The sequence below is a fragment of the Urtica dioica genome, chromosome 12, assembly GCF_054948205.1.
Source record: "Urtica dioica subsp. dioica isolate 48M chromosome 12, U.dioica_male_clone48M_v1_H2, whole genome shotgun sequence".
NCBI classification, from domain to species: Eukaryota; Viridiplantae; Streptophyta; class Magnoliopsida; order Rosales; family Urticaceae; genus Urtica; species Urtica dioica.
The window spans coordinates 21,384,973-21,412,494 of NC_142767.1; the positions used below are offsets into that span (position 1 = coordinate 21,384,973).

Consider the following 27,522-nt stretch of genomic DNA (forward strand, 5'->3'; position numbering starts at 1 on the left):
TCTCAATCTAAAGTTCACACAAAATTCACATGAGTACTATATCATAAAATATGTGTGTATATATATATATATATATATATAATGAACTCACTCAATATTATGCTCTTAATTTCACCAAAGGCCCTCCATTCTAAAGCGCTACAACCGCAATGCCTTTGATCTTAAGTAACTTATATGTAATTAAGCTATATGTATGCTATAACACCTATAAATATAATTGGTTACAAAAATTGAGACAATCCTCTAAAATGATCTTAATCAAGATAGAGCAAACGTTGATCGGCTTGTTGAGGAAGATTTTCTCCACCTCGCCAAACGCAGCAAAAAAAGTCAACACTTGAGACGGATCGTGCAAGGAATAATTTGCTATGGTCTCCTTTGGGGTCAACAAAACTAGTATTGAAAACCCTTGTTCTCGACTTCGTAAAACCTGAATTAATCGTATCGGTGTGTCGTATATGAGAATCGCAACTTAAAGTATCCATCCCAACAAAGATGTTAGTAGTCTAATGTTACGTACCGACATAAATTTCAAAGAAATTGCCATATCTGTTAAAAAAAATTGATGAAAATTTCATAGATTTGTTCACCAATAAAGAAAATTTTAATAATTTTATTCTTTTGCGTTTCGATAAAATAAAATAAAATAAATTCACTTCGACCTTCTTCTATTTCGTTTTTCATTTTACCACTTTTATATATTATTTTTATTTCCTCATATTTCGAGATATTTATGGAAGAAACGGGAAACAAAATATGTAATTGCTACCGCTCAACAATACTCTATATACATTTTGTGTCTTAATGAGAATCGATTAGTGACATCGGACATTATAATAGGGTCTTTTAGCTATATAACCATTTAACTTATAGCGTTTTGTATAATAGCCAACTTTTTGTAAATTTTTTGTAAATAGTCACCTCAACTTATTTACGGCACTCAAAAAAAAAAAAAAAAAAAAAAAAAAAAAAAAAACTCAAAATATGCGGAAATGATTTGGGGTATTTTTGTCTTTATGGCTGCTGTAAATAAGTTGAGGTGACTATTTACAAAATGTTAGCTATCTAGCAATTCTTAGACTTTCGATAGTTTATTTGACTATTTTTTTTGTTATAATTAATACTGATTAGCTAATTTTACCCTGATTGCATCCTCATCAGTTCGGTCATCACCAATATACATGGGAAGGACTTCATGATTAGAATTGTTGAACACTTGAGTTTCGAGCAATTATTCAAGAGCATGGCCTTTGTTCCACTCTATGGAAAGTCGTATTTCCTTAACCTATAACATGGACGAGAATAATTAAACCAATTATTTATGTCGCAAAACGATAGTTAATTATTGAAATGGCAAGAAAAGAGGGAAATTTGAAGATATTATTCTCAAATCATAGAATTATATTCTGTACAAATTTATTAAGAAAAAAATTGACTATGACTTATTGGCTAAAATACTATTAATGGCTAAAATTAAAAGACATTGTATCAAGCCGCACTCAAGAAAAAAAAAAAAAAAAAAAAAAAAAAAAACGTTGGGTCAGTAAAATTATTTTTATCGAACAATTCATATTTTTTTAAATTGTTGACATTGTTGAGTAAAAAATACCCAACTTCATGACATACAAGTCATTAACCTATACAGTACAAGAAAAACATATCCAAACTTTGTGAGAGTACTATGGAAAAAGCTATCTATCTCATATATCAATATCATCAACTTGGGAGTTGGGATAATAAATTAAAAGTTGTTGTATCAAATTATCAATGATCAATCAACATATATGCACATGACTTGGGTAACACTTGATACATCAACGTAAACAGCGACTGAAAACGTTTTTTTTTCAGGACGTGACCAATGGATAGAATTAAAAGCAATCCCTAATCTTACATATATATAAATATCTCACACAAATTACCTCCTGAATTGCTGGCAAAAACTTGTGGGCAGGTTGGAAATGAACATCTTTACCGGCCTGTAATTATTTGTAAAAAATCAATGTTTCAGTAAATAATTGTTACAACACCGCCAATATAATTAATTTTTTAACTAAATAAAAAACAATTATTTAGTTTATTTATAATTTTTCATAATGAAGTAGATGATTTTTGTAACTCTTTTTCACTAGCTGCCACGTGACTTCGTCAAACGTCGACGTGTGACATTTTTTCTATTTTTTTTCCTATTCTTTATACCTTTTTTCACAATTTTTGGTACTTTTCTAGTAGAAGGAGGAGGAGCAAAGTTGCTCAACTATGTTTAAGAGACTGTCATGAGTTTCTCCAAAAGTCAACGTGAGATTTTTTTCTCCTCCTCTTCTACGGTTTTTCCTCTACACCAAATTTGGTTCACCCTAGTCAAACTAGGAACCTAGGGTTTGAAGACCACAAATAAAACTACATCAAACCGTCCGGTTTATCAACACGGTTCTAATATAGACAGAAACACACACAGATAAGTCCCAACGGGTCTTTCGTCTTTCCGATAAGAATTGCAAAACCTTACTCACTAAAAATTACTCAAGGACATGAAATGTAATCTTATATGCTAAAACATAACCATCTACCACTGAGTTGAACATATCTTGTACAAAAATAGCATGAATGTAGTCTCTCAAGCTTTTTCACTTTCAAAATTGGTTTTATCAACCCGAGACTCGTAAGAGCGACGAATCCTCTAGTTCCTCCTCCTCCTCGTCTTGGAGCTTTTTCATCCGAGCCTCGAGCTTCGACTGATTTCCGATGGCCTCGGAGATGGCCTTGGGGAGCCAGAAGCCGGGCCTCTCGATGATGCGGGCCCGGTCGAGGACCAACGGCTCTCTCTCAGTCACTTCGACGCCGTCGAGCGTGTGAAGCCTCAGCGTCGCTTCTCCTTTCAGGCCCACCGAAAACCAGCCCAACCCCGCCGCAGCGATGTCGATGCTGTTCGTGTCCCAACTCGTTCCCGACACTTTGATTTCTCTCGCTTCTAATGTCCCTATCTCGGAAGCTCGCTCGGCTCCGATCGGTGGCTGCGACAATGAGAAGGAAAAACAATAAACCCGTGCCGTGAATAGGAGGCAAATAAATTAAAACGTATCGTCAGCCGTACTTTTTTAACAGACAAAATCTTCTATGAGATCATGCCATTTTTTTTTTTTTTTCACATGGCTTATGGAATGGACTTGTTATCAAGGCTGCAAATCCAGGGAGGCTTTGGAACAGAGCTAATATAAGCTTTCAACATATTGCCCGAAATGGAAAGAAGCTGTTTGATTGTCCTACTTTTGCCACTTTTTGGGGCATCTATCTTCGGAAGAACTGGTATGGAAAAAGTTTTAACTCTAGCCACTGCCCATATGAGTCGTTTTGATACATATAAGCCCGAGATGTACTTGCCTCTATAATTTTTATTGATGATTTTTTTTTTTTGAATAAGGGACCACAGAAAAAAAAATGTGCATAAAAAACTACCTGTAAGCGAATTCCGACATGTTTTGTCCAAGTTTCTTCAGCATTTTCTGTCTTGCCCATGTGCAAAGACACATTCGGGGACGCCCAAACCGTGACATAGATCGTATCCACGGAAGCTTGAATGAGATCTAACCTCATCAAACCACCCACATATACCGTCTGACCGACCTGCAGATTCAAAAACAAGCCAGGGTTCTCATAATCTCATTAACAATAGGATTCTATAATCGCGCTAAGTTCTTCGTATTTGATATCCCAATGACCTCTTTCTTTCTGTTTCAGCTATACCTCGAGATGGTACTAAAAACCAATCGAGATGCAAAAGGGCTCGAGACTTTAGCCTGTCAGCAATTTGACACAAGAACTAATAGAGATTGTAATATGTGTTTGCTAAATTATGTCTTCTTATGTAATCTTCGATAGTCGAGCAATAAAAAGAAAACGATGACGAACAATTCACCTTCATCCTGTAACTCCGAGGCTGAAGCTCTTTCCGAATCTCGACCATTTTCTGCTCTTCGCGATTCAACCTCATCGACACCAAATAGGGATGCAAAAGCCCCGGCGTATCGAAAAACTTTGCCTTGGCGGGCAAAATCCCTCCGACCCTCAAAATCCCGAGAGTCGTCCCGGGCACCGGAGCCTCGGTGAGCTTCGTGACTTTCGCTCCTTCTTTCTTCGCGAGCACGTTGATGAGCGTTGACTTTCCGGCGTTCTGGGCCCCGATGACCCACACGTTCCCCCTCGGGCCCGCCAAGCCCTTGACGAACGAGAGGAGATTCCTCACGCCCAGGTCCTTCCTCGAGCTCACCAGATAAACCCCGCTCAGCTTCCGGGCCCCGGCGGCGCGGGCCCGCCGCCGGACCCACCGGTCCAGCCTCGTCGGCGATATCTGGGAAGGCAAAAGATCGACCTTGGTCGCGACGAGGACTATCTTCGGGAGAAGAAGCCTCTTCTTGCTCGCCTCGCTCTCCCCGAGGAGCTTGAAGAGAGACTTGGCGGCCCGTTTCGGGAACGACCCGTCGAAATCCACGCAGTCCACGACCACGACGATCACCGCGCTGGCGTTCCCGGTCCGTTTCGTCATCCGGGTCGAGATCAGCCTCTCGAAGTCGAAGTCGGGGATCAGATTCTCGGCCGACTGGTTCTTCACCGCCCCGTAGTTCCTGAGAGAGTGACACCTGGCGCAGACCGTGGCCTCTCCGTGACGGGCCTTCTCGGCCCGAGCCCGTTCCCTCGCCGCCTTTCTCTTCTCCGCCTTCGAGACCTTCTCTCTCTTCATCCTCGCCAACACTTCCTCGGTCATGTTTCCGTACCCGACCCCGGGCGGGCTAAACCCGTCCAAGTCCAAACCCAAATCCTCTTCCTCTCCCGGCAACTCGATTACCCATTCATCGAAACCCGATTCCAAACCAGGCTCAACGTCCTTACCCTCAATTCCACCCAAATCATCATCACATTCTTCATCATCCTCGTCATCATCAAGTCCGTCCTCAAAACCCTCTTCCGAATCCGACACTGAAACCTCTCTTTTCTGATAAAACCCAGGAAGGTTCTGGTCGTTGTCTTGCATGAAAACTCCACACCCGGGACATATCGGGGCATAGCTCTCGTCCTCGTCTCTACCTTCGCTCAAAACCCGGCCAACGAGTCTCCCATTATTGAGCTTCTCGGTTGGTCTGTTCGTAGATTGGTTCTTAACGCAGCACGTGACGCTGAAAGAAGAAACCCTTTTGTTGCGTTTGTTGTTGTCAACGCCAAAACCTGGCGGTACGTAAGCAACGATGGAAATCGCGGTCAGTGTTAGAGAGAGTAGAGTGAGACCAAGGTGATATTTGATAGTACCTGGGAAAAGATGAGAACTTGCTGGTGGGTTCTCTTGTCTGAATTCATTGTTCAAGCTCAGCTTGGTCGCTGTAGAAGAAGATAACAGTATTGCCATCGCTTCTGTCCGTGTCTCTCACGCAGACCAGGAGTGGGTTTGTTCAAGCTGAGTTTAAGCGTAGGCGCGCTAATGTCGTTTCGCCTCAAAACGCACCGTTTCTCTGTTTCAGTAAAATATAAAAAAATATCGAAGGCGAAAATTATACTACTTATCAAGTTTTCAATTTATAATCGAAGAGTGTTATCGTACAAAATCGAACAAAAAATCGGATAAAACCAATGTCCAAACTAAACCGAAACTGAAATTTGGAGCCACGTCAGCTAACCGAAATTTGGATTCGGATAACTGATCTGGTTTATAAAACTGGACCAGATATCGGATTTGATTTTGAGAAAATCTAGATATCGGTTATTTAACCGATTTTTTTAATTAAAAATCAATATATATTAAAAAAAAAGACGACCTAATTTTGAGACAGACCTAGCGTTTTTATTTTTTTTTTCCAATATATATTATGATCATTAGGGTTGTAATTTTAATTTTATATTACGGTATTTACATGTGCAGATAATTGGAGACGAGTGTCATTTTGAATTATATTTTTTTACTCAGTTTTAAATTATGTATTATCATTTTGAAGCTTTATAAGAGTCGTTTGTACTCGTTTTTTGAATTTTTACAAACCGGATTTGGATTCTAGAAACTGGATATTCATTTTATAAAACTGATAATAAACTGGATCTGAAATTTTACAAACTGAATAACCGAATTTTAAAAATTGGATTTCGGATTTAAAAAACCAAAAACCGAATATTCGGATAATCGAATTTCGGTTTTAGACTAAATTGGACCGGATACTGGGCCGAGTTTTTAAAAACCGAAAATTCGAATTCGGATACTAAAAATGTCAAAAACCGAACCGAACCGATCCAGTTTCACTCCTGATTACTATTCCATGTTCCGCGTTTATGGATGAACTATACACACCTAGAGAAATTACTACAAAAAAAGAGACGAACTGAAGAGTAAAAAAGTCAAGTAAAATACACATATCCCTCGTACCAGAACATGTTAAAAAGAAAAGAAAAAGGATACATTTGTCATTTAAAAGTCTATATTGTAAGCAATGAAATTAACAGCTTGAGAATAAATCCAAACTAAAAATTAGAGTGCTTAATGTGAGATAAACAAGTACTATTGAAAATTAGGGTTTGTTAACTAAATCTCAACGACACACAGCCACACAAAAACAAAAACAAGAGAGAAACGAGTCCTCATTTCTTCCTAATACTCTCATGAGCAAAAAGAAGAGAAGAAAAAAACCGACTTTGCACTAATATCCTTCTTCTTCGTACAGAGACACACTTCGCCGTGGAACAAAACAACCCCGAAGAGAGTTGATCAGCAGAGTTTCTGATCAGTGAAAAAAAAAAAAAAAGTATTTGTTGTTGTATTTCTTGGATTCGTGAGTGAAGGCCTTGGACCTGGGCCTGGGCCTGTTCCTGGGCCACGGACTCATTGTAAAGAATGAATTTAAGTTAACTAACCAAAGAATAAAAAAAATATATATTGCTAATTAACTCAGTTGATAATCAATGACTCTCGGAGCGCCTCTGCGCGGCCGACTCCCCGCGCGTCGCCCCTACGCGCCGCCTTCGCGCGTCGCCTTAGTCACCGTCTCCGTCTCCGACTCCAAACCCGACCGGAACAAGAATAACGGAGGTCAAGATCACGTGGAGCGGTGATTCGTTGGTTTGAATTGGGATAATATATATAAATATACATTATAAAAAATTAGCCAGGGATATTTAATTTTTAATGTAATAATTTACGTAGTACGTACGTACTGTACAGAATACAGATACAGTCACGTAAACACCAATACAACCCCATCTATACTTAATAAGAAATAAATAATAAGACCATCATACAGGATATAGCACTTTGTTTATATTCTCTTCAAAATCTAAATCTTGGTCATTCGTGCAAAGTGCTTTAAGAAAAATTAGGGTTTTGTAAACAAAACGCGATGGTTTGATGAAAATTCATAGTACAATTATACCTTTTTATATTATAAATAGATTTGCATAATTGCATTGCATGTACACATGAAAGGATTTGTATGATTCATGAGCACGACTATTAATATAAATATGCAGTTATTTTTTGTACGCCGGAGAAACATGTACTAATAACGTTAACTATAAAATAATGATTAAAAAATAATTACTTACTACCCAAAAAATATCATGTCAATTACAAGCACATTTTTTTTTCTTTTATTAATAATCAGGGATAAAAATTTTGTTCTATATTTGTATGGGACAAATTGTGTCAAATTATCCACTTAAAACTAATTAATTGATAGCATAAACACTACTATGAAAAAGAGTTTGCACGACGTGCAAGCTATTTATTTTTTTATGTAGGATTTTTTTTTTCTTTTGAAACAATACATTTTAAATATCAAATTTGAACATTATCACCATCTATATATTGAATATGTAGCCAATACTAGAAACCGAAGTAGCGTAGACAAAATTGAATATGTAAACACATAGATTTTCTTCACCAAAAAAAGAAAACAATTATATCATTAGAAATTCAACAAACTTACAAAAGGCTACGAAATAAAAACTAAATATTTGGTGATCTAAAAACAACACCATTTATATCCCTCATGGGATAATTGTTATCAGTACAGTACTCACATAAAGACCACGCGAGGTTGTACCCTATAGTAAAGTCTCAATCTAAAGTTCACACAAAATTCACACGAGTACTATATCATAAAATGTGTGTGTGTGTTTATGTATATGTGTGTGTATATGTATATATATATATATATATTTGATGAACTCACTCAATCTTATGCTCTTAATTTCACCAAAGTTCCTCTATTCTAAAGCGCTATAACCTTTGATCATAAGTAACTTGTATGTAATTAAGCTATATGTATGCTATAACACCTATAATTTGCTATTAAAAAAAAATTGAGACGATCCTCTCAAATGATCTTGATCAAGATAGAGCAAACGTTGATCGGCTTGTTGAGGAAGATTTTCTCCACCTCGCCAAACGCAGCAAAAAAGCCAACACCTGAGACGGATCGTGCAAGGAATAATTTGCTCTGGTCTCCTTTGGGGTCGACGAAACTAGTATTGGAAACCCTTGTCTTCGACTTTGTAAAACCTGAATTAATCGTACCGATGTGTCATGTATGAAAATCGCAAATTAGAGTATGATACCGACATAGATATTAGTAGTCTAATGTTACTTATCAACATAAATTTCAAAGAAATTTCCATATCTGTCAAAAAAAATTGACAAAATTTCATAGATGTGTTCACCAATAAAAAATAATTTAATGATTTTATTCTTTTGCGTTTCAATAAAATAAATTCACTTCGACCTTCTTCTATTTAGTTTTTCATTTTACCACTTTTATATATTATTTTTATTTCCTCTGATTTTGAGATATTTATGGAAGAAACGAGAAACAAAATATGTAATATTGTTACCGCTCAATGGTACTCTATCTACATTTTGTCTCTTAATGAGAATCGATAAGTGACATCGGACATTATAATTAATACTGATTAGCTAATTTTACCCTGAATGCATCCTCATCGGTTCGGTCATCGCCAATATAAATGGGAAGGACTTCATGATTAGAATTGTTGAATCCTAGAGTCTCGAGCAAGTATTCAAGAGCATGGCCTTTGTTCCACTCTATGGAAGGTCTTATTTCCATAACCTATAACATGGACGAGAATAATCAAACCAATTATTTATGTCACAAAGCGATAGTTAATTATTTGAAATGGCAAGAAAATAGATAAATTTGAAAATATTATTCTCAAGTCATAGCACTATTAGTCTGTCCAAATTTATTTAAAAAAAAAAATTGACAATGACTTATCGACTAAAATACTATTAATGGCTAAAAATAAAACACTTTATGTGGCCTCACTCAGAAAAAAATAAATAAACAAATACGTTGTATTTTCTGGGTCAGTAAAGTTATTTTTTTATCGAACGAGTCATATTTTTTTAAATTGTTGTGTAAAAAAAATACCCAACTTCATTACTTATAAGTCATTAATTTTCAGATTTCTCAAAACTTATCATGAGAGATGTGAAAGTATCATGAGGTTCCATCTCAAAACCAATTGGTAATGAGAGGAGTAACCCATGACCTTTATAAGCTCTTGTTAGTCCTCATTCACTTTCGATGTGGGATTCCTAACAAGAGATGTTTGTGTATTACCTTTTTGCCCCCAGTCAAGTGAAACTCCGGGTAGTTTTGGAGCACAGATTTCACTGTCCCTTCCAGCAGACTATAATCCTGTTAATTGACAAATTATTTGTTTATTTAATCGGTTTTTTTTTTTATTAGTCTATAATTTCCCAAAATGTGAAAGCGTTCAACAAATATTACAGATGCGGAAATGACTACCTCGTCCTTGACCCTGCGGAAATGCACAGATAAACAAAATCTATTGTCTTCTATTTTGGCGCCTTGAATATTCATGGTTTTTTCCTCTAGTTTTCCTAGTATCTGTTACATACAGTACAAGAAAAAGAAATCCAAACTTTGTGAGAATACTATAGAAAAAGCTGTCTATCTCATTCTCATGTATCAATATCATCAACTTGGGAGTTGGGATAAATAAATTAAAAGTTATTGTATCAAATTATCAATGATCAATCAACATATATGCACATGACTTGGGTAACAATTGATACACCAACGTAAACAGCGATATGTAGTACTGAAAACGTTTTTTTTTTATTTAGGACGTGACCAATGAATAGAATTAAAAGCAATCCCTAATCTTACATATATATAAATATCTCACACAAATTACCTCCTGAATTGCTGGCAAAAACTTGTGGGCAGGTTGGAAATGAACATCTTTACCGGCCTGTAACTATTAGAGCAATTTTTTTATTAAAAATATAAAAATTCATTGTTTCAGTAAATAATTGATACAACACCACCAATATAATTAATTTTTAAACTAAACTTTAAAAAAAAAAAAAAAAAAAAAAAAACCTTTTTGTCATCAGTGGTGCCAATACTTGACTTGAGTGGCCTAGGTGGGGCCATAATATCCATTCCATGGCTACCCGCATAATAAACGTTGCGCAATTGAACAAATTCTTTGACCTATAACACATAAAATATGTAACAAATATATATATCATCAATTATTTTTCTATTACATAACACGCATTCTTTTACCTTATCTCTGCTCCTTCCACTGATAATTGCTGTGGGAAAATATTTCGCTACTTCACGTACTGCTGAACGCATCTATATAATTACAAATTAACAAACAAAATAAGTTGAAATAAAATATATGGTAATCAATTAATAATGTAAAATATACCTCATCGGACATGAAAGCTCGATCAGGATCATCGACAATGGGAGAGAGAGTGCCATCGTAATCCAAAAACACGACTATTCTCTTTCCTTTCGCTGCTTTCATCATCTTTTCGAATGACCCCAAAGCCGATGGGTGATCCAACTATAATTAATTAGTTAAAATAAATTAGTTTCTATGGCTATGATAATATTAATAATAATATAATTGTATAAGAGAGGAATAGAAATTACCAGCCATGAGTTGTACGCTGAGTCTGAGGGAAGAGGCGTGATTATATTGTTGTTATTATTGTTGTTACTATTATTGTTAATATTAGATGTTAGAAGTGGCGAGGGAACGAAGCAATTATCACCGCCATTCTCATCGTTCTTTGCTTTTGTTATGAGTTGGGCCTTTTGCTTGTTCAAACAAGGTGGCTTTGGGAGTCCCATTTCCTGCTACATCATTAATCACGTAAGTAAATCATAGGAAAATTGCCATAATTATCATCAGCGACTATTTCAATTAGTGAAAGCCTTGGTGGGATTACTCGGTGAGCATTGAAAGCCTGATATTGAGGGCCTACTATATATTACATCAAAAAATTAGAAAAATAGTCAATTTAAACATTTGACATAGCTAAATATTCAACGTAAACGTTTGGTAAATCTTAGATATATAGTCGTAAATAATGACGTGACCTAATATATAGAGCTGATTATTTATCTAAGATTTATATCTGTAAATACATAAAAATGACTATTTATCTAAGATTTAACAAATGTTGACTATTTAGCAATGTTAAACGTTTAAATTTGTTATTTTCTTAATGGATATAAAGTAGAAAAATTATCTCTACTCGTAAAAACATTATTTAATAAATAATGTTATATTTTTTTTTATTTTTAAAGAAAAAAAATTGGACCCTAAACACAAGTAGTGTTCATTCGTACCGATTTTTTTTCTTTTTTTATCAGAAAGATAAAAATGTTTCCAAAAAATTTTAAACATATTTTTGTTCAAATCTATATATATCTGGATATGTCTCTATATATTTTTTCCTCCAAACTAAAATATATTAATTATTACGTAACGCGCGGAGCAAAGTGCTTGTTTAAAGATAAGAAAAAAGGAATGATATCATAAAATTTTATAATATATGATAATATTATGATAAATGCACATTAGTGATTAGCAAATATAACAATTATATTATTATAGGATTGATATTTTGGTCATTAAAATAATTATTAGAAAAAAATAATCCTCAAATCATGGATTTTGTAGCATATTTGTTATTATTTTTTCTTTTTGTCCAAAATTTTTATTATTAAATGCATCTCCTAAATAATTTAACATATTACAACGTTAACTAATAGTTTGATCTTAAACTTCATTAGATGAATAAAATGGGAAAAGAAAGGAAAACATGTACTGATTTGTTAGCCAGGAAAATAAAATTGAGATCCCATTTGTTGATAAAGCACTAAGCAAAATAAATCCAAGGGTTGATATTCGTCAATCTATGTCAAGCATATGTGTCGGTGGCTCGGTGCTACAAAGTAAAAAGTACACTTGTAAATGAAAGACAGACTGAATGGACTAATCATATGGTTAACTTAACTCAATAAGATTTAAAATCAGGTTATTAAAGAATTAGTGAACGTCATTGTCACACCTTGTTAGTTAGTACGTGTAATCATTAGACTCTTACATTTTAATTAGGCCGTTCAATCGAAATTCAATCATAATGTAACAAGTGTATTTCTGGTAGAGGTATTTTCAACATTGAAGAATTTTTTCCGGGGAAAAGGAAAAGAAGTACAAACTTTGTGACAATAAGAAAACAAAGAGGTGGTTATATCTAGTGATTAATAGACTTGAAGAGTCAAAGCTAAGTGGTGATTTTGAGAGGTGTTTTGTCCTTTTATAGAGTCGATATCAAGATGAGTCAGAAAGACACCAAGGTCGGTTATAATAGTTCTGAATTATTTTACTTTTTATATATAAAGCTATTATACACATATAGGTTGTTGATCTAGCTAGGCTCCACTACATTACCCACTAAACCGACTATTTTCTCTAATAAAGTTTCCAACTGAATATTATATATAAATTATATAAACTATATAATACACAGTCTCCAAAATAATGCTTTTCATGCCTTAGAAAAATAGTTATATAATTTTTCTCACTATCACATGTCATTGGAAAGTTACTATCACGTAACCAACAATTAATTATAATATACACGATTAATTTTGTATTATAACAAGTTCTTAGAGTGCTTTTCATCAAACAAGGGAATTAGTCAAATATGTTTAAAAGGAATTAAAACTAATAAAGTAGCAATGAAAAAAAAAATGAAGAAAAGCGTTTTAAGTCACGAAATAGATCACTAGTAACTATCGAGAGGATTAGAAAAGCATGTCAAAGTTTAAAACTTGTACGTTTCAAAGGAAAACTCGATCATGAGAAAATCATTTCATTGCAAACTCGTCTCATATAATTGATCAAGAAAAAAGACAATACGCTTGTCGTTTTGCACAAAGTAATTGGAGCGAAGAAAAATAATAACTTTTTGGACGTACGTCTTTTTCGGATATAACGCTTTAGAATACATAAAAAATAAAAATAAAAATAAAGAAATAATAGAAAAAGAAAGCAGCCATGCATGCATGTTAATATCTTTTTAAGACCACAGATTTGATCGATAAACCAACTAAAACCAGACATGCTTCGTCAAAAAACACACGTCAACTTTAATGAGTCCCGCACTAAATAACGACGGGACCAAAAAAAAGTGAATTAAAAAGCCAGCCATGCAAAACACAAACCCCACTAAAAACTAAAAATAAATAAATGACTACAAACTATAAATCAAGATATCTAGCAGCGAAACACGTGTATATTATACTCGACCCACTATTTTGTTTTGTACCAACTGAACCAGGAATTGATCTGTAGCTCTCTCTAAACAAACCCATATTCTATTTTAAAGAAGCTTGACTTTCTCATCAACTTTGAGTGGGAAGACAAAGAATAAATGTATATTTTACTTTTTTAAACATAAGTTCCTAGTCAGATAGGGAAAACTACAGATATCACGTGTCAATCGGGTATATGGTTGACAAGTATAGTTGATATATTTTTGTAGATTTTGCAATTAAGCATCAACAAACGGGTTAGACACGGCACTTAGAGGAAATAATAATAAAAAAATATTCAACAATTTTTATATTTAGTTCTTTGAAAATCTCAGGAATCTGATATTATAGGACAAATTAAGCGTCAAACTCCATAGAAACTTCGTGGTAATAGAGAATAAACATAGAAAAATTATTATTGATAAAAAAAAGTATAGTGAAAATTTTAAATTTTTTCATATTAGTACGTATGTATATGTTGAATAATAGATAATGGTTTAGTTAATATAGAAAAATTAGCATTTAATTTTCGTGATTGGCCACTTATTCTACTGTCTTTGGTTGGTATGTGTTAAAGAGGATATGCATGTTCTTAGAAAAACATATTTTGTCTGGCATTACGTGCACTTCAATATTTGTTTTGAATTTGAATAATAATGTAAATGCATTTTGCTTAAAGTATTAAAGAAATTTACGTTTCGATATTATATATGTGTACGTACTTATAAGTAACATGGATGGTAATTTAAGCTAAGACATTTGACACAACTTTCTTGGAATCAATAACAAGACTTGAATCGGAATGAGACATATACAGCGACATAAATCCCAAAAAAAAAAAAATAGTCTGTATGGTCTATTTTACCCCCCCAAAAAAAAAAATGTTACGTTACATTATATATTATCAATTATAATAGAAATTTAACTAGGCATTATAATGAACAAGTTTTAAGATTCAACATGAAATATTTTTTTAAGAAGAAAATTAGGAAAATAACCAACTTAAATGTTTGACATTACTAAATAGCCAACGTTTGGTAAATCTTAGATAAATAACCGTAAATAATTATGTGATCTAATATATGTATATGACTATTTATCTAAGATTTATGTATGTTTATACATAAAAAATGGGTATTTATCTAAGATTTACCAAACGTTGGATATTTAGCAATATCAAACGTTTAAATTAGCTATTATCCTGATGGACCATTTTTTTTTAAATACATGAGGATTGTACTCTGGTCACACACAGAGGCTATTACCACCAAATTAATGATCTAAAAATTGAGTTGACTTAATTAGCCTTAAAGCTGGTCATATAGAACTCAGAAAATGGGATCCTCTGATCCCGTTCCACATTTTACAGAAAATGGGACTCCCGAAATCGTAAAACGGTATCGAAAAATCCCGAAACTATTTTCCACAGTATCGAGAATTTTCGGTATCATATTTTGCGATTTTGGGATTCTCATATTTCTCATATCTTTTACTTTAATCATGAATACAATTAAAAAAATTCTCTTATTTACAATTAAAAATTACAACTTAAATAAAATAGTACTAAATGGTGATAAATCTCGTTTTCAGGATGATTCCGAAACAAAAATATCAGTACCTCATTTTATAATATGATTTTTTCTTTTCATTTTTCAAATATTATATCAATAATACGAAAAATAGAGTCCCGCGATATTCCATATAACTCGCTTTAATTAGCCCCCTAATCGAGTATGTGTAATGTAAGTGGTCACGATAATAGAGTATCTATTTTTTTAAGGCATTAATAGTATAAAGTTGTAACCGAAACAACGTGCTTTAACCGTTTTTCAGGTAAAAGCGTTTAATTTTACTTTATAACATGGACTTTGTGCCTCAAGGTGGTCCCACTGATCTCTATATCATTATTTGACTTAACTAAAAACCATAATATAGATATACATATATATATATATATATATATATATATATATTTAACTGAGGACAATCAGATCTATACATTACACGAGTCAAAATTCACCGACTTGTCCTTTAGTCGGTCATTGTAGGCCAGTTTGGGCAGATCTTTAAAGAGGTACTTAAAGACCACTCTTTTTTTTCATGTAAAAAAAAAAAAGACCACTTTTTTTTTAGACACCCAAAGATTTTTCTTAATTTAATACTCACAAAGAAACAGTATTGAGCTAACGAGATAAAACCAACCAAGAGAAGTTGAACTGATTTTTTATTTTTATTTTATGAAAAAAAAAAGAGTTGATATAGTTATTAAATGTAAGATTGAAAAATAGCTACGAAAACAAACTCCAATATATCGCTAGTAGTCTTTCTAATTTCGATATGTAATTTTTCCATTAATGAAGTTGCTGAGTTTAAACAAACGGAAAGCTATAACTGATATCAAAGTAATTTTTTTTTTAAGGAATTGATATCAAAGTATATAATACTATTGGGGCTTACATATGGTTGGATTATTCTTAAATTTCAAGAGTAATTTTTAATGTTTTAATCAAAATTTCCACCTCCGATTTCTTTTTAAGATTCAAGCCCAATGAATGTATATATATATATATATATATATATATAGACACACATAAACATTTTTTTTACGTGCTCAACAATAATATTAGCTGAAATTAAGTTAAATATAACTAGTAGGAAAAACTTGGGAAAAATAATACTTTAGAAAAAGGCTAATATCTCCTGACCCTGTTAAACTGTAGGTCCTACTTTCGTTGAAGGAGAAGGAAAAAAAACAAAGATGAAGTAGAAGAGAACACGTGTCTGGTCAAAGTCAAGCGATAGAAAAAACGAAACATACGCGCAGGTGAACACACGAAAACAATCCAAATTTTAATAAACGACAATCGTTCCAGAAAAGGCACTGGAACTGAAATACACGCGACCAAAGATCGCGTCTGGAATGCGTAAACCACTGGGCGGTTTAAAACGACGAACACGACTAAACTGAATTATAATTTGGAAAGGAGTTTTCAGTTAATAGTAATACACAGAAAGAGAACAGAAGAATCAAAGGAAACATATATCTGGAAAATGTCAATATATATGTGTATATATACATACGTATACAGGGACGAAGCCAGAAATATAAATTAGGGGGGCTAATTTGCAACAAAAAGTTCAGGGGGGTTGATTTGTAAATTTTGAAGGTAAAAAATGTAAAAATAAATTAAAAACTGGGTAAAAAGTGCAAATTTTTTTTTTGAGGGGGGGCTATAGCCCCCGTGGCCACCACTTGGCTTCGTGCATGTACGTATATATGTTCAAGTTGAATTAAAAATATAGATCGATAATGTAAGAGTAGGTCTTTTTACCTGGATCAGAACAAATGTTTGTCCGAGGTTGATTATTCCTCTAGCTCCTTCTTTGGTCCCCAGAAAATGAAGCGTAACAATAGTTATAATTATTTAGAGAGAGAATGGAAAGTTGTTATAATGATACTGAAAGAGAACGAAAAATAGGAGTGATATAGCGAAAGATGGTATTGGAGGGAGATAGGAGAATAAGAGTCATTCAGGGTATGTCTATATATAGACAATGCCAAACATAGAATATTAATATTGTAAGTGAAGATTCATACATATTATTAAATATATATATATATAATAAATATATGGCCACAAAATTTCTAGAGTAATTTATTATTTATTACTTAACCACCACACCCATTTAACATTTATTATTTATTATTGAACTTAAGTAATTTAAAGGAAAAATATGAACACGTGTTTAATCGAAATGCGCTATTTATTCATTCAACTTCCAAAAATATCAGACATCTCCATTCAATTTAATATAAATGACAAATACCTCACATAAAAATATGTTATATCGTAAATATCACTTTTCCATTTATTTTTTTACGAAAAAATAGAAATTGAATTTTTCCAAAATATGTTATATATTTACTATTAAAAAAAATCTTTCACTTTTTATAAAGACATATTTTGATTTAATTTATATATATATAAAAATAAAGAGTTATTTCTTTAAGGGTATTTTTAATGTTAGAAATCGGAAAAGTATGTATAATTTTTTAATTTTCAGATAAAATATCATTTAAGGCATATATATATATATATATATATATATATATATATATATATATATATCAATTTTCAGCAATAGTGTGCAACGGCATCATGCAGATGTGAAAATAAGCCTAAAAATGGAAAAATCTGCATTGAAAAAATACAGCCGTAATTTATATATAAACGTGTAATGAATGAGGTTAATAAGATAAACATTAACCACATTTTGCCAACTAATTTACACAACGAATTTTTGCCAAAACTTCAAGTATTTATTGCGCACATTTTTTTTCTTGAACGTGATATAAGTTGTTTTAAATGTTTTTGTGGAGTAAAGAAAGTTACGGGTAATAGTAATACTGAGGTTTGTGCTGTGAGCAAAAAACGAGAGGAGAGAGAACAGCGTGTTAAAAATACATTTGGCAGTCTTTATAGCAAAATAACTTTCCACATACTTTATTAAACTTCGAAAAATTATAAAATTGGACTTAGGGCACAATTTTTTTTCTCGAGTTAAAAAGGAAATTAAAAAGAGAAAATAACACATTTATACCCTGTGTTTTAGTGAAATGTCGAGTTTAACCTTCGATTTTCAAAAATGTCGAGTTCATACCCTTTGTTTAACTAAAATGACAAAATTATACCATCAGTTTAACTAAAATGACGAAATTATAACCTGAAATGAATAACAGCGTCACAAATCTCCATTTCATTGATATTAACTCTTATATAAGAAAAACCAAATCAAATCTAAATTAGTACCCTAACTTCCAAATTCTCAATTTTGAAATAAAAATAGCCTTAAATTGAAATTAAATAATAAAACTCATACCTCCTAAGAAATGACTTCATTCCGTGTTCGAATTGTAACTCTAAATCCTGGATTCTCTGTTTGAATATGCGATTTTGATGACTATTAACTATCGATGTTTACCCTCTTTGCCCCTTTCTGTGTTCTTCACGATTAAGATACTGTTGTTTATTTTTTAGTTTTGAAATAAATTACATATATGGCGCGAGCGAATAAAGATAATTGGTGTTTATATATAAATATTATAGTAAACGTCAATGAAAAGTCAATAAAAAGAATATTCGTGACACTGTTGTCTATTTCAGGGTATAATTTCATCATTTTAGTTAAACAGAGGGAATGAACTCGACATTTTTGAAAATCGATGGTTAAACTCGACATTTCACTAAAACACAGGGTATAAATGTGTTATTTTCCCAATTAAAAACTCTAAAAATATGAATTGCCATTAAGAACAATAGCAATATTGAATCATGTGAATTGCAGAAACACCGTCTCCTATAAGCTAGGAAAATAATTTTCTCGCCGAAGACAAATTCAATGTCTAGAGATTGCACATGAGTATTCTTTGTTTTTATTACATATTTTATTATTTTTCACAGCTCATCTTAACCTAAGTTTCTTGAAGAACTTGACCCTCTCCAATGAATTTGCTAATGAAACTTCCTTATAATAGTATTCTCATAAATGATACGAACGAGTCCTGAAGAAAATTAATTTTAATGTACGAAGATTCCTTACGCACTTCAATTTCTTCTTTTGAACCTTACGCCCTTCAATTTCAAACGAGAGTCAAAGTCCTCGCATGACTTTCCCCCGAATAGCTTGCTCAGTTGCTCTTAAAGTTTGTATTTTTTTTTTATTTTTTTATTTGGTAAATCTTTTACATTCAATTAGTTATATACTATAATGCATTTGTCAACGTTTTAAAGCCAAAAGAAATATATATATATATATATATATATATATATATATATCTTTTTTTTTTCTTTCAATGACTAAGAAAAAAATAATTCAAAAATAATACATATAGATAATCTAGCACTTACAAAATTTGGTCCTTTGAAAAAAACTTTTGTAAAGAGCTAATGCTTAAAATTTTAGAGAGTTAGTCAAATTATTTAAATCTAAAAAAAAATGATGGAAAAAATAAATCTGAAAAACTATCGTCAATTATCATAAAATGGTTAATGTGGTGTAAAATGGGAAACATAAATTATTTGAATGATAAGCTAAGTAATGTCCAAGATTAAAAAAAAAAAAAAAATCCTAAAAAAAAAATAAAAAAAAATGTCACAGACTAAGTCACTCGAAACGTTAAATTTGTAAAACAATCAATGTTTTAAACATGCTTAAGTTCTAACTATATTTGGTGATGTGACCTCATTAATAAAATAGTATTTTACATGATTGTCTTTAGCATTTTTCATAATTTTGGTAAATTGCTAATTTATCAAATAAAAAAAATTATACTAGTTTCTTAAAATCAAGTTTGAAATTTGCTAAATGACTATGACGCCAAAAAAAAATAGTTAAATGGCCACATTCTAACTACAGTTTAATTATTCAAATACTTAAAATAAGATGTGGATTACCTGTCTATGCAAGTAATCAGCCATTATAAGATTACCCACATCCTTAAATCTGTCAAGTTTCTAAGTCAATTAGTTTCTAAGTTAATGTTTATGTACTGAGCTTAATTTTTCCCCTAAATTTTTTGTATTATGTGTGTGTGGTGTTTAGAATTACTTTTTTTTTTTTTACCTCTATACATCATTTATAATATTTTGGTCGACCGTCATTTTTTGGGATGCTTAGTTAGTGGTGCGTTTGTTACATGATTACTCTATTCTCTTGAGTCATTCAATTTTTTTCTTCGGTCAAATTTAAGTTAATCATATATGGATCTATGTGGGCATAATGCATTGCACATAGGGATAAATTTAGAATATAATTTAATTTACATAAAGACTTTTTTTTTCCTTTTGATTACTTTGACTTGCGTGAAAGAATTTGCTTACAAATTAATTTAGTATTTAGAAATAATTTAAATATTTACTTAGTGATCTTCTTATTATTTGTTTTTTTTACGTGAAATCAAGTCGTTTTATATTTTTATTTTATTGGCTGATATATTTTGAGATTTTTTTTAAATTTTTTTTTGATGAAATGTTATTTATATATTTTTATATGATATTTTATAGAAATTTATTTATTTATGGTCACCTTCATTTTCAATTCCTAATTCCGCCGGCTTGATGGTTTCATTTTGTTTATAACAAATTTTTTTCCCTTTTTCATACAGAAAACTGCCAACAAGTTTAACTTTGAATACAAGGTCCTAGAAATTACCGTGCAGTAAAAATTATACCTTCATCTTTCACGCCCACAAAGAAACATGATCACTCTATATTTTGAATGAAACATTCTTTCTCTACTTAAATAGAGACATCTAGTTCCATAAAACAAAAAAGACATCTAGCTTTGTAGAGATTCCCATTAAATAGAAGGAGCACAAAGCACAACTAACAATTAGGACACTACAATATAAACCTCAAAGGTGTAATGAATCAAAGCCAGCGGTAATTTCGTCGATTAGTTTCAGTTGACCATTGTGTGCTCGAATCCTCTGCCAGCTGGATCGCCGGAAATGCGGTTCACGCCCACATTGTGCAGCTACGACCATATGTAATCCAGCGACTATATCTATCGTCCAACAATATCTTCTGTCCTATAAAAGTCGACAGCGTTTTTCGACAGCTCGGTGCCCATTTCCATTGTGCGACAGCCGTATCTTCTGTGGATAGAAAGAAGCTAACAACTTGCGACTCATCAACATTTGACTTAAGCCTCAAGTACTCAAAAGGGTAGAGACTAGCATCCCGTGTTGAGGAAACACAATTCGATTGTACCGAGGGTTAGATTTGGTGGTGACAGAACATGACACATTGATATAATTTCCTGTAATAAAGCAGCTATTGGACCAAATGAATTCTTGGAACAATTCTTTTTTCTCAGAGAGCTCAAGAAGAGCGTTTTCACGAAAATCGGGATTGCTCAAGTCGAGAACCAATTGCTCCGCCGAAGCCATTTTGTGTCTTTCTTGTTTGCTTCCTGATCAGTCTTAATTTGAATAAAGACATATTGTGTTCATTCACACACATAAAGATACCACCAGAGGTATTCCAAACAACAAGACTCGTTGTTATTTATGTTGACATGAATAGCTGACACTTCGAATAAAGAGTTCATACCCCACGAAACCACATCCTGATCCAGCCGCAAATTCACAGCTTTCCATTGTCATCTCAGCACTAATAACTCAAAACCAAACTCTTAATATAAACCTCTTAAATGTCTTGTGGTGTAAAGAAAAAAAAAACAAACATTCCAAACATGAACATATCATTAAACTGAATCGGAAATCATGTATGGAAGCCACTCCAATCTAATTATACAAAAATCTTGAATCTTGATAGTGTGTTTTCATGGTACTACAAAAGACCGAGCCTAATTATTTATATTAAAAAAAAATAAACCCCCTCCAAACATAAAGAAATCATCAACTTGAATTGGAAGTTCTTTTATACAGAAGACATTACAGTCTCATTGTCTCATTATACCAAAATCTTGATGGACCATTTATTAAATTGAAACGGAAATCATACATAGAAGCTATTCCAGTCTCACAACACCAATATTTCCACAAAAGATCAGGCCAAATTTATATCAACTTCCAAACACAAAAATATCATTAAATTGATTCCAAAGTCTTATACAGAAGCCATTCCATCCAGTATCATTATACCAAAATCTCAACAGTGTATTTTCAAGGTTCCACAAAAGACCAAGACAAATTATTTTGAGAAAATTCACAGAAAAAAAGCAACAATAAACAAACGCGAATGAGAGGATTACAAAACAAAACCCTAGGGGATATCCCAGGGCTTGGCTTCAGGGACAGCGACGACCATACCTTGAAGCTCCTGAGTGAGGATGACCTGGCATCCGAGCCTGGAGTGCTTCGTAAAGGTCTCAGGCCTCGCGTTTCGCTTGAGGATGTATTCCTCGTCGTAGGTCAGCTTTTCGAGCCACTCCTGAGCAATGCTGACCTCACACTCCGCCGAGCACGCGTCGATTTCCTCCAGCCGGTGCGACGCCGGGTCTATCAGCTCCGCGTTCTCAAGGAAACACTGGAAACCATACCCGATTGTAAACATTGCTTCCATTCGGATTGCATCGATGGTTGGCTCAGATTAAATGCCTCTTGTCCCATTTGTAGAAAAACCCCTCCGTGGTCGGGACTCGGGACAAGAACAAGCTTGATGAGATATTGAATGCCTTTCTCTCCAAGCAATATAGTTTTTTTGTTTTTTTTGTTTTTTTTGTTTTTTTTTTTTGGTAACATATTAGTACACCTAGCAATATAACCTTTTTCCCTTGTAACAATCCCAACGTTTTGGTTTGATAGAAAATAAATATTCCAGGGCAGATGTTTGATAGGAGAGGTGAAAGCTTCTTTTTTTTTTAAGAGAAATGAAAAAATATATAAAAAAGCTGGGGAAAAGAAAACTTGAATGGACGAATTGAATAAGATGGAAGATAAATACATGTAATTGAAAGAATTTTACACTTATATAAAACTACGTTGTTTGGTATCAATAAATATAAATAGAATAATGCCAATTGTTCGGAGGAGTTGGTTTATTAAAAGAGAATTAAAAATCCCCTTAATCGGAATATTGTTATTTTTCGGCCCCAAATCGGTATTGAAATCTGTTTTGGAACTATTCATGAAACATGGAATTCCGGTATGCTCACGGTTTATTTTTAGAGTGTATTAGGGTTTTATTTATGATTATTTATTGAGCAGTACCGGAATTAGCGGGAACAAAGAGTTTCCAGTTTGATTTCACCATAATTCCGGTACTTATAGACCATAACATTTCGGGCCCTTGCATAAGGAATTCCAAATGCCCACCTCTTATAACATCTCACCTAATGTTGAATTATAAGAAGTAGAAAGAAGAAGAAGAAGAAAACGGAGACATGAAAAAGTAATAAATCTTCTAATTTAAGGAGTAAGGAAATAGCAGAGATACATATACATTATCCATCTTCAGCAAAAGGAGAAAAACATTACATGACATTAATATCTAGATAATGTGGAAGTGGTTTCACTTGATGATGAGCTGTCGGGATCTTGTACTACAAAATTTTCTTGTTGCGGACAATAAGAAGGCTTCGGCGGAAATGGCAGATCTTCATACTCAGATTCAAGCATTTCTATGACTCTTCCCATCGAAGGCCGATCGGTAGGATTGAGCTGTATGCACCACAAAGCCACTGTAACCATCTTCTTTATCATCTCCGAGTCCTCTTCAGATATATCATCCTCCATAGGCACCACGTTCTTTCCTCTGCTCAATTGCTCATACACCCAAGAAGGATAGTATATTTTACTCGAATTCTCGGCAATCACATTCGAATTCTTCCTCGGACTCGCCATCTCTATTAACAACCTACCAAAGCTGTACACATCGGCTTTGTAAGACACTCCGCCGATGTTTTTGTAAAACAGCTCGGGAGCCATGTACCCTAATGTTCCTCTCACGCCGGTCATAGAGACAAAGTTGTTCTCCAAAGGGCATAATCTTGCCAACCCGAAATCGGCAACCTTTGGTGTGAAATCCTCATCCAAAAGGATGTTGTGAGGTTTGATATCGAAATGCAAAATCTGCATGTAACACCCTTGGTGCAGATATTCGATACCACGAGCCACTCCGAGTGAGATCTTAAATAAGTCGGTGCGAGTCAAAGATCTTTCATTTCCGGGTTTAGAGGAAATGAATTTGTCAAGAGAGCCATTAGGCATGAAATCGTAGACTAGGGCGTGGTTTGAGCCCTGGATGCAGTAACCGATAAGCCGTACGACATTGACATGATGAATCCTTCCGATCGTAGCAACTTCGCTGATGAAATCTTGTCCGTTGGTTTTGGCTGACTTGCTGAGAATCTTGACGGCCACAAGACGGTCGCTGCGGAGCTTTCCTTTGAACACCGAGCCGTAGCCTCCCTGGCCGAGTTTGGTCTTGAAATTTAGAGTCATCTTCTTGATGTCGGAGTAGGAGTATCTTATGGGCACAAGGTTGTTGTGTCTTTCAAGGAACTCTTCGATGGAGCTGTACGTCGAGAGATGTCGTCGACGCCATTTGTAGATCAGAAACGCGATCAGAAATGGAGCTCCACATAGGAATTTTATAATACCGATTCCCATAAAGTAAATGTGAGAACCTGCATTGTTGGAAAATGGCAAACGTACAAGTATTATAATTTTTAAAAAAGAAACTGCGGGACGTTTTATTGAAACTGGCAAAGCCAAAAAAGGAATAATTAATGATCTACATCTTAAATTCTTACCGCTAAAAATACGAATAGGCGTAAAGGATACAAGAACAGAAAGGACTGGAGGGAGGAAATACGTTAGAATGATATATAGTACAGCGGTAGCTGTAAAAATAGAAAAGACGGAGGGAAGGTATTAGCTTAGTGAATCAAAGAATAGGAATGCATAGTAGAGCATATTAAATTGAGTTTTGATGAAGAAAAAAAAACGGGATTTCATTAAAAAGGAAACGTACTTACCAAGACCCAAAATTGTCATGAGGAGATTATCTGCATTATATCAGAGGCATGAACAACACGACGTTAACTAAAAAGTCAGTGAGAATAGTGCAAAACGAAATGGGAATTAATTTAACAAGAACATCTTACCAGAACTACATCGAATGACGTTGGAGTCTGTGATGTAGCAGCCTTCTGGAACCCAGGTAAGCTCAAAGCCAAGTGCAAGCTGACTGCGAATATCAACCAAAGCATTCTTGTTGAACCAATCAGATGATACGAGAGCCTTCTGCTCTGTACTGCAAGACATCTCCATATCCGAAGCTCTCATTAATTCGGCATTAACCAAATAATAGTAGGAGTTGCTGGAACGACGGTCTTTGTTGCAATAAGAAGCGATTTCTTTATAAAGAGAGGAATTCACTCTTTTTTTGCATTTTAAAATCACCACAGGCGTTGTGATATATCTAGAAAGCGAGCGATTATTAATCAGCTGCAAGATGCTGAAGTTGCTGGTCCAATATTCAGACGGGTATTGAGGGAACGAGGAACAATCGTTATCTTTCTGATAATTAGCGTCCACAATTCTGATCGTATAATTGTTGTAATTTATTGCCTGCACATAGTGTTTAATACTTCCAAAGTACAGCACAGTTGAGTTATTCTCACAAGAAAGCTCGTAGCGTGGATCGCCACAGGGTTTGGGGTCGCTTTTGAGTCGGAGAGGATGAGATATGTTGGCGATGCTTCCGCACGAAGAAGCCAGACAAGGTCGGCCATTGAACGGCGCATGGGTTTCAAATGAAAACCGGGCACAGGTTGTCGCGAGCGACGATAGTAGACAAAAAAGCACGACCAGCCATAACAGTGTTTTCATTCTTAAGCTTTCCTTCTGTGTTTTTTTCCCCAAATAAGATATATGCTGAGTTGCTGACTAACAACTCGGCCAATTAAATAAATATATCGAGAGTGAGACCGAAGATAAAATCTGAATGTATTATTCACTTTGAAAAGTCAAGGAACAAAAGACAAGAGCGACCCATCTAACTTCATTTGACTTGGTCATATTGCAGCTCACAAACAAATAACAAGGAAATATCTCAGAAATTATAAATTAATAAGCTGTGCAATTATCAATCTGCTTTGGTTCTGTATGTATTGACTTTTGAGCTCTATTAAAAAACTATTTTGCGTGTTTATTGTGCCAAAATTAAATTACTTGCTAATTAATAATTATCATAAATTGCGACTAAAAGGTTTCCAGTTACTAATTTTCAGGAGATCACGAACTGCGAGTGGACGGGAGGCGGTGTATTTGGCCGGCGATTCTACGGAGATTCGCAACCGCCATTGTCGGTGATTTTGGGGCTTTCTTTTATATGTGTTCGTTCTGTGAAAAATTAGGAAATTGCAGTTTCGTAGTTTTGGTATACCATAGGGGCGGCCGGACTGAGCTGGGCTAACGACATGTCGTTTATACATACTGTCTTTCTTTATAAATTAAATTTTTACCTATTTACAGCTTTTTACCCTAAAATTTTATATTTTTAGACCAAAATTATATAACTTTTTCATATTTACTGATCCTGATTTTTTTTTTCTTACATGTTCCTTTATAGAATTTAAAAAAATAATAATAATCAAATTCGTCCGGGACTATAAATTCTAGCTCCTTTATACTGGAATTATATATCCTATTTATTTTCTTAAAATTTATACTCATTATTATTACCGATCATAAATTTATACTTGAAATTAATGTTCTGTTCGAGTACAGGGACTGGAAGGAAGTACAGAGATCTATCAATATTTTTCTTATTTTAATTTTTAACCAAACACTGCGAAGTTCAAATAAAAATTTCATACAACCACATGCTATCATAACATGGAAATCTCAGCAACAAACCTACCTCCCAAAAGTCTCATATTGGGAAAGGAAAAAAAAAAAACTTCCAAACATAAAAGAAATCATCAAATTGATTGAGAAGGCTTATTCAGAAGCCGATCAATCTAGTCTCATTCTACCAAAATATTAACAGTATATTCCAAGGTACCACAGGCTTTGTAAGCCAAAACGATGCGTTGGCCTTTGGCATCCATAGAGCTCGTGAGTTCAACCAAGCTACATTGCCGAAGTTGAGGCTGAACTTGGTGATCGGTGATAAGGCTCTAGAGAAAATTTCATGGCGGGTTCTAGAAAAAAATCTATCACCAGTACCCTCGTCGATGATAGCTTTATAAGCACATTGGTCACGAGCCATTTTAGGGTGGGTTCTAGAGGATATTTTATATTAACTGAATTTTCAAGTGGCAGGATGTGATGACCGGAAAAGCGTATGGAGAATCGACTGATGCGATAATCGGTGGCGTACAAAGTGGGGCTTTGGAGAGAGTT

At 33.8% G+C, this 27,522-nt stretch overlaps 4 protein-coding genes and 1 pseudogene across 6 annotated transcripts; all 5 read right to left on the reverse strand.

Moving 5' to 3' along the window:
- Positions 1 to 2,459: 2,459 nt before the first annotated feature.
- On the reverse strand, positions 2,460 to 5,447 carry BPG2 (P-loop containing nucleoside triphosphate hydrolases superfamily protein). The gene is made up of 4 exons (XM_089603677.1): positions 5,302 to 5,447; positions 3,917 to 5,220; positions 3,457 to 3,624; positions 2,460 to 3,014 (listed from the first exon to the last, which is right to left on the reverse strand). The coding sequence occupies exons 1-4, from the start codon at positions 5,396 to 5,398 to the stop codon at positions 2,649 to 2,651; spliced, it is 1,935 nt and encodes a 644-aa protein (XP_089459803.1). The 5' UTR covers positions 5,399 to 5,447; the 3' UTR covers positions 2,460 to 2,648.
- Positions 5,448 to 7,917: 2,470 nt separating this feature from the next.
- Positions 7,918 to 17,147, reverse strand: LOC149380280 (putative trehalose-phosphate phosphatase C). 2 transcript variants are annotated; one of them, XM_089602823.1, is made up of 10 exons: positions 16,976 to 17,147; positions 10,968 to 11,171; positions 10,738 to 10,878; positions 10,590 to 10,661; positions 10,401 to 10,514; positions 10,213 to 10,269; positions 9,801 to 9,902; positions 9,612 to 9,689; positions 8,955 to 9,098; positions 7,918 to 8,533 (listed from the first exon to the last, which is right to left on the reverse strand). In XM_089602823.1, exons 2-10 carry the CDS (start codon positions 11,166 to 11,168, stop codon positions 8,363 to 8,365), a joined length of 1,080 nt encoding a protein of 359 aa, XP_089458949.1. In that variant the 5' UTR covers positions 11,169 to 11,171; positions 16,976 to 17,147; the 3' UTR covers positions 7,918 to 8,362. The 2 variants fall into 2 exon arrangements, with proteins under 2 accessions (XP_089458949.1, XP_089458948.1); XM_089602822.1 differs by having other exon boundaries at positions 10,968 to 11,174.
- A 5,079-nt stretch (positions 17,148 to 22,226) lies between these two features.
- Positions 22,227 to 22,948, reverse strand: LOC149380281 (uncharacterized). Its single transcript, XM_089603251.1, has one exon. It carries the CDS (start codon positions 22,730 to 22,732, stop codon positions 22,433 to 22,435), a length of 300 nt encoding a protein of 99 aa, XP_089459377.1. The 5' UTR covers positions 22,733 to 22,948; the 3' UTR covers positions 22,227 to 22,432.
- Positions 22,949 to 23,549: 601 nt separating this feature from the next.
- LOC149380282 (rust resistance kinase Lr10 pseudogene) lies at positions 23,550 to 24,941 on the reverse strand (annotated as a pseudogene). The gene is made up of 2 exons (XR_016294173.1): positions 24,924 to 24,941; positions 23,550 to 24,797 (listed from the first exon to the last, which is right to left on the reverse strand). The product of XR_016294173.1 is annotated as a rust resistance kinase Lr10 pseudogene (transcript).
- LOC149380283 (uncharacterized) lies at positions 24,920 to 26,049 on the reverse strand. The gene is made up of 4 exons (XM_089604116.1): positions 25,278 to 26,049; positions 25,149 to 25,178; positions 25,006 to 25,013; positions 24,920 to 24,925 (listed from the first exon to the last, which is right to left on the reverse strand). Exons 1-4 carry the CDS (start codon positions 26,002 to 26,004, stop codon positions 24,920 to 24,922), a joined length of 771 nt encoding a protein of 256 aa, XP_089460242.1. The 5' UTR covers positions 26,005 to 26,049.
- Between the last annotated feature and the right edge of the window lie 1,473 nt (positions 26,050 to 27,522).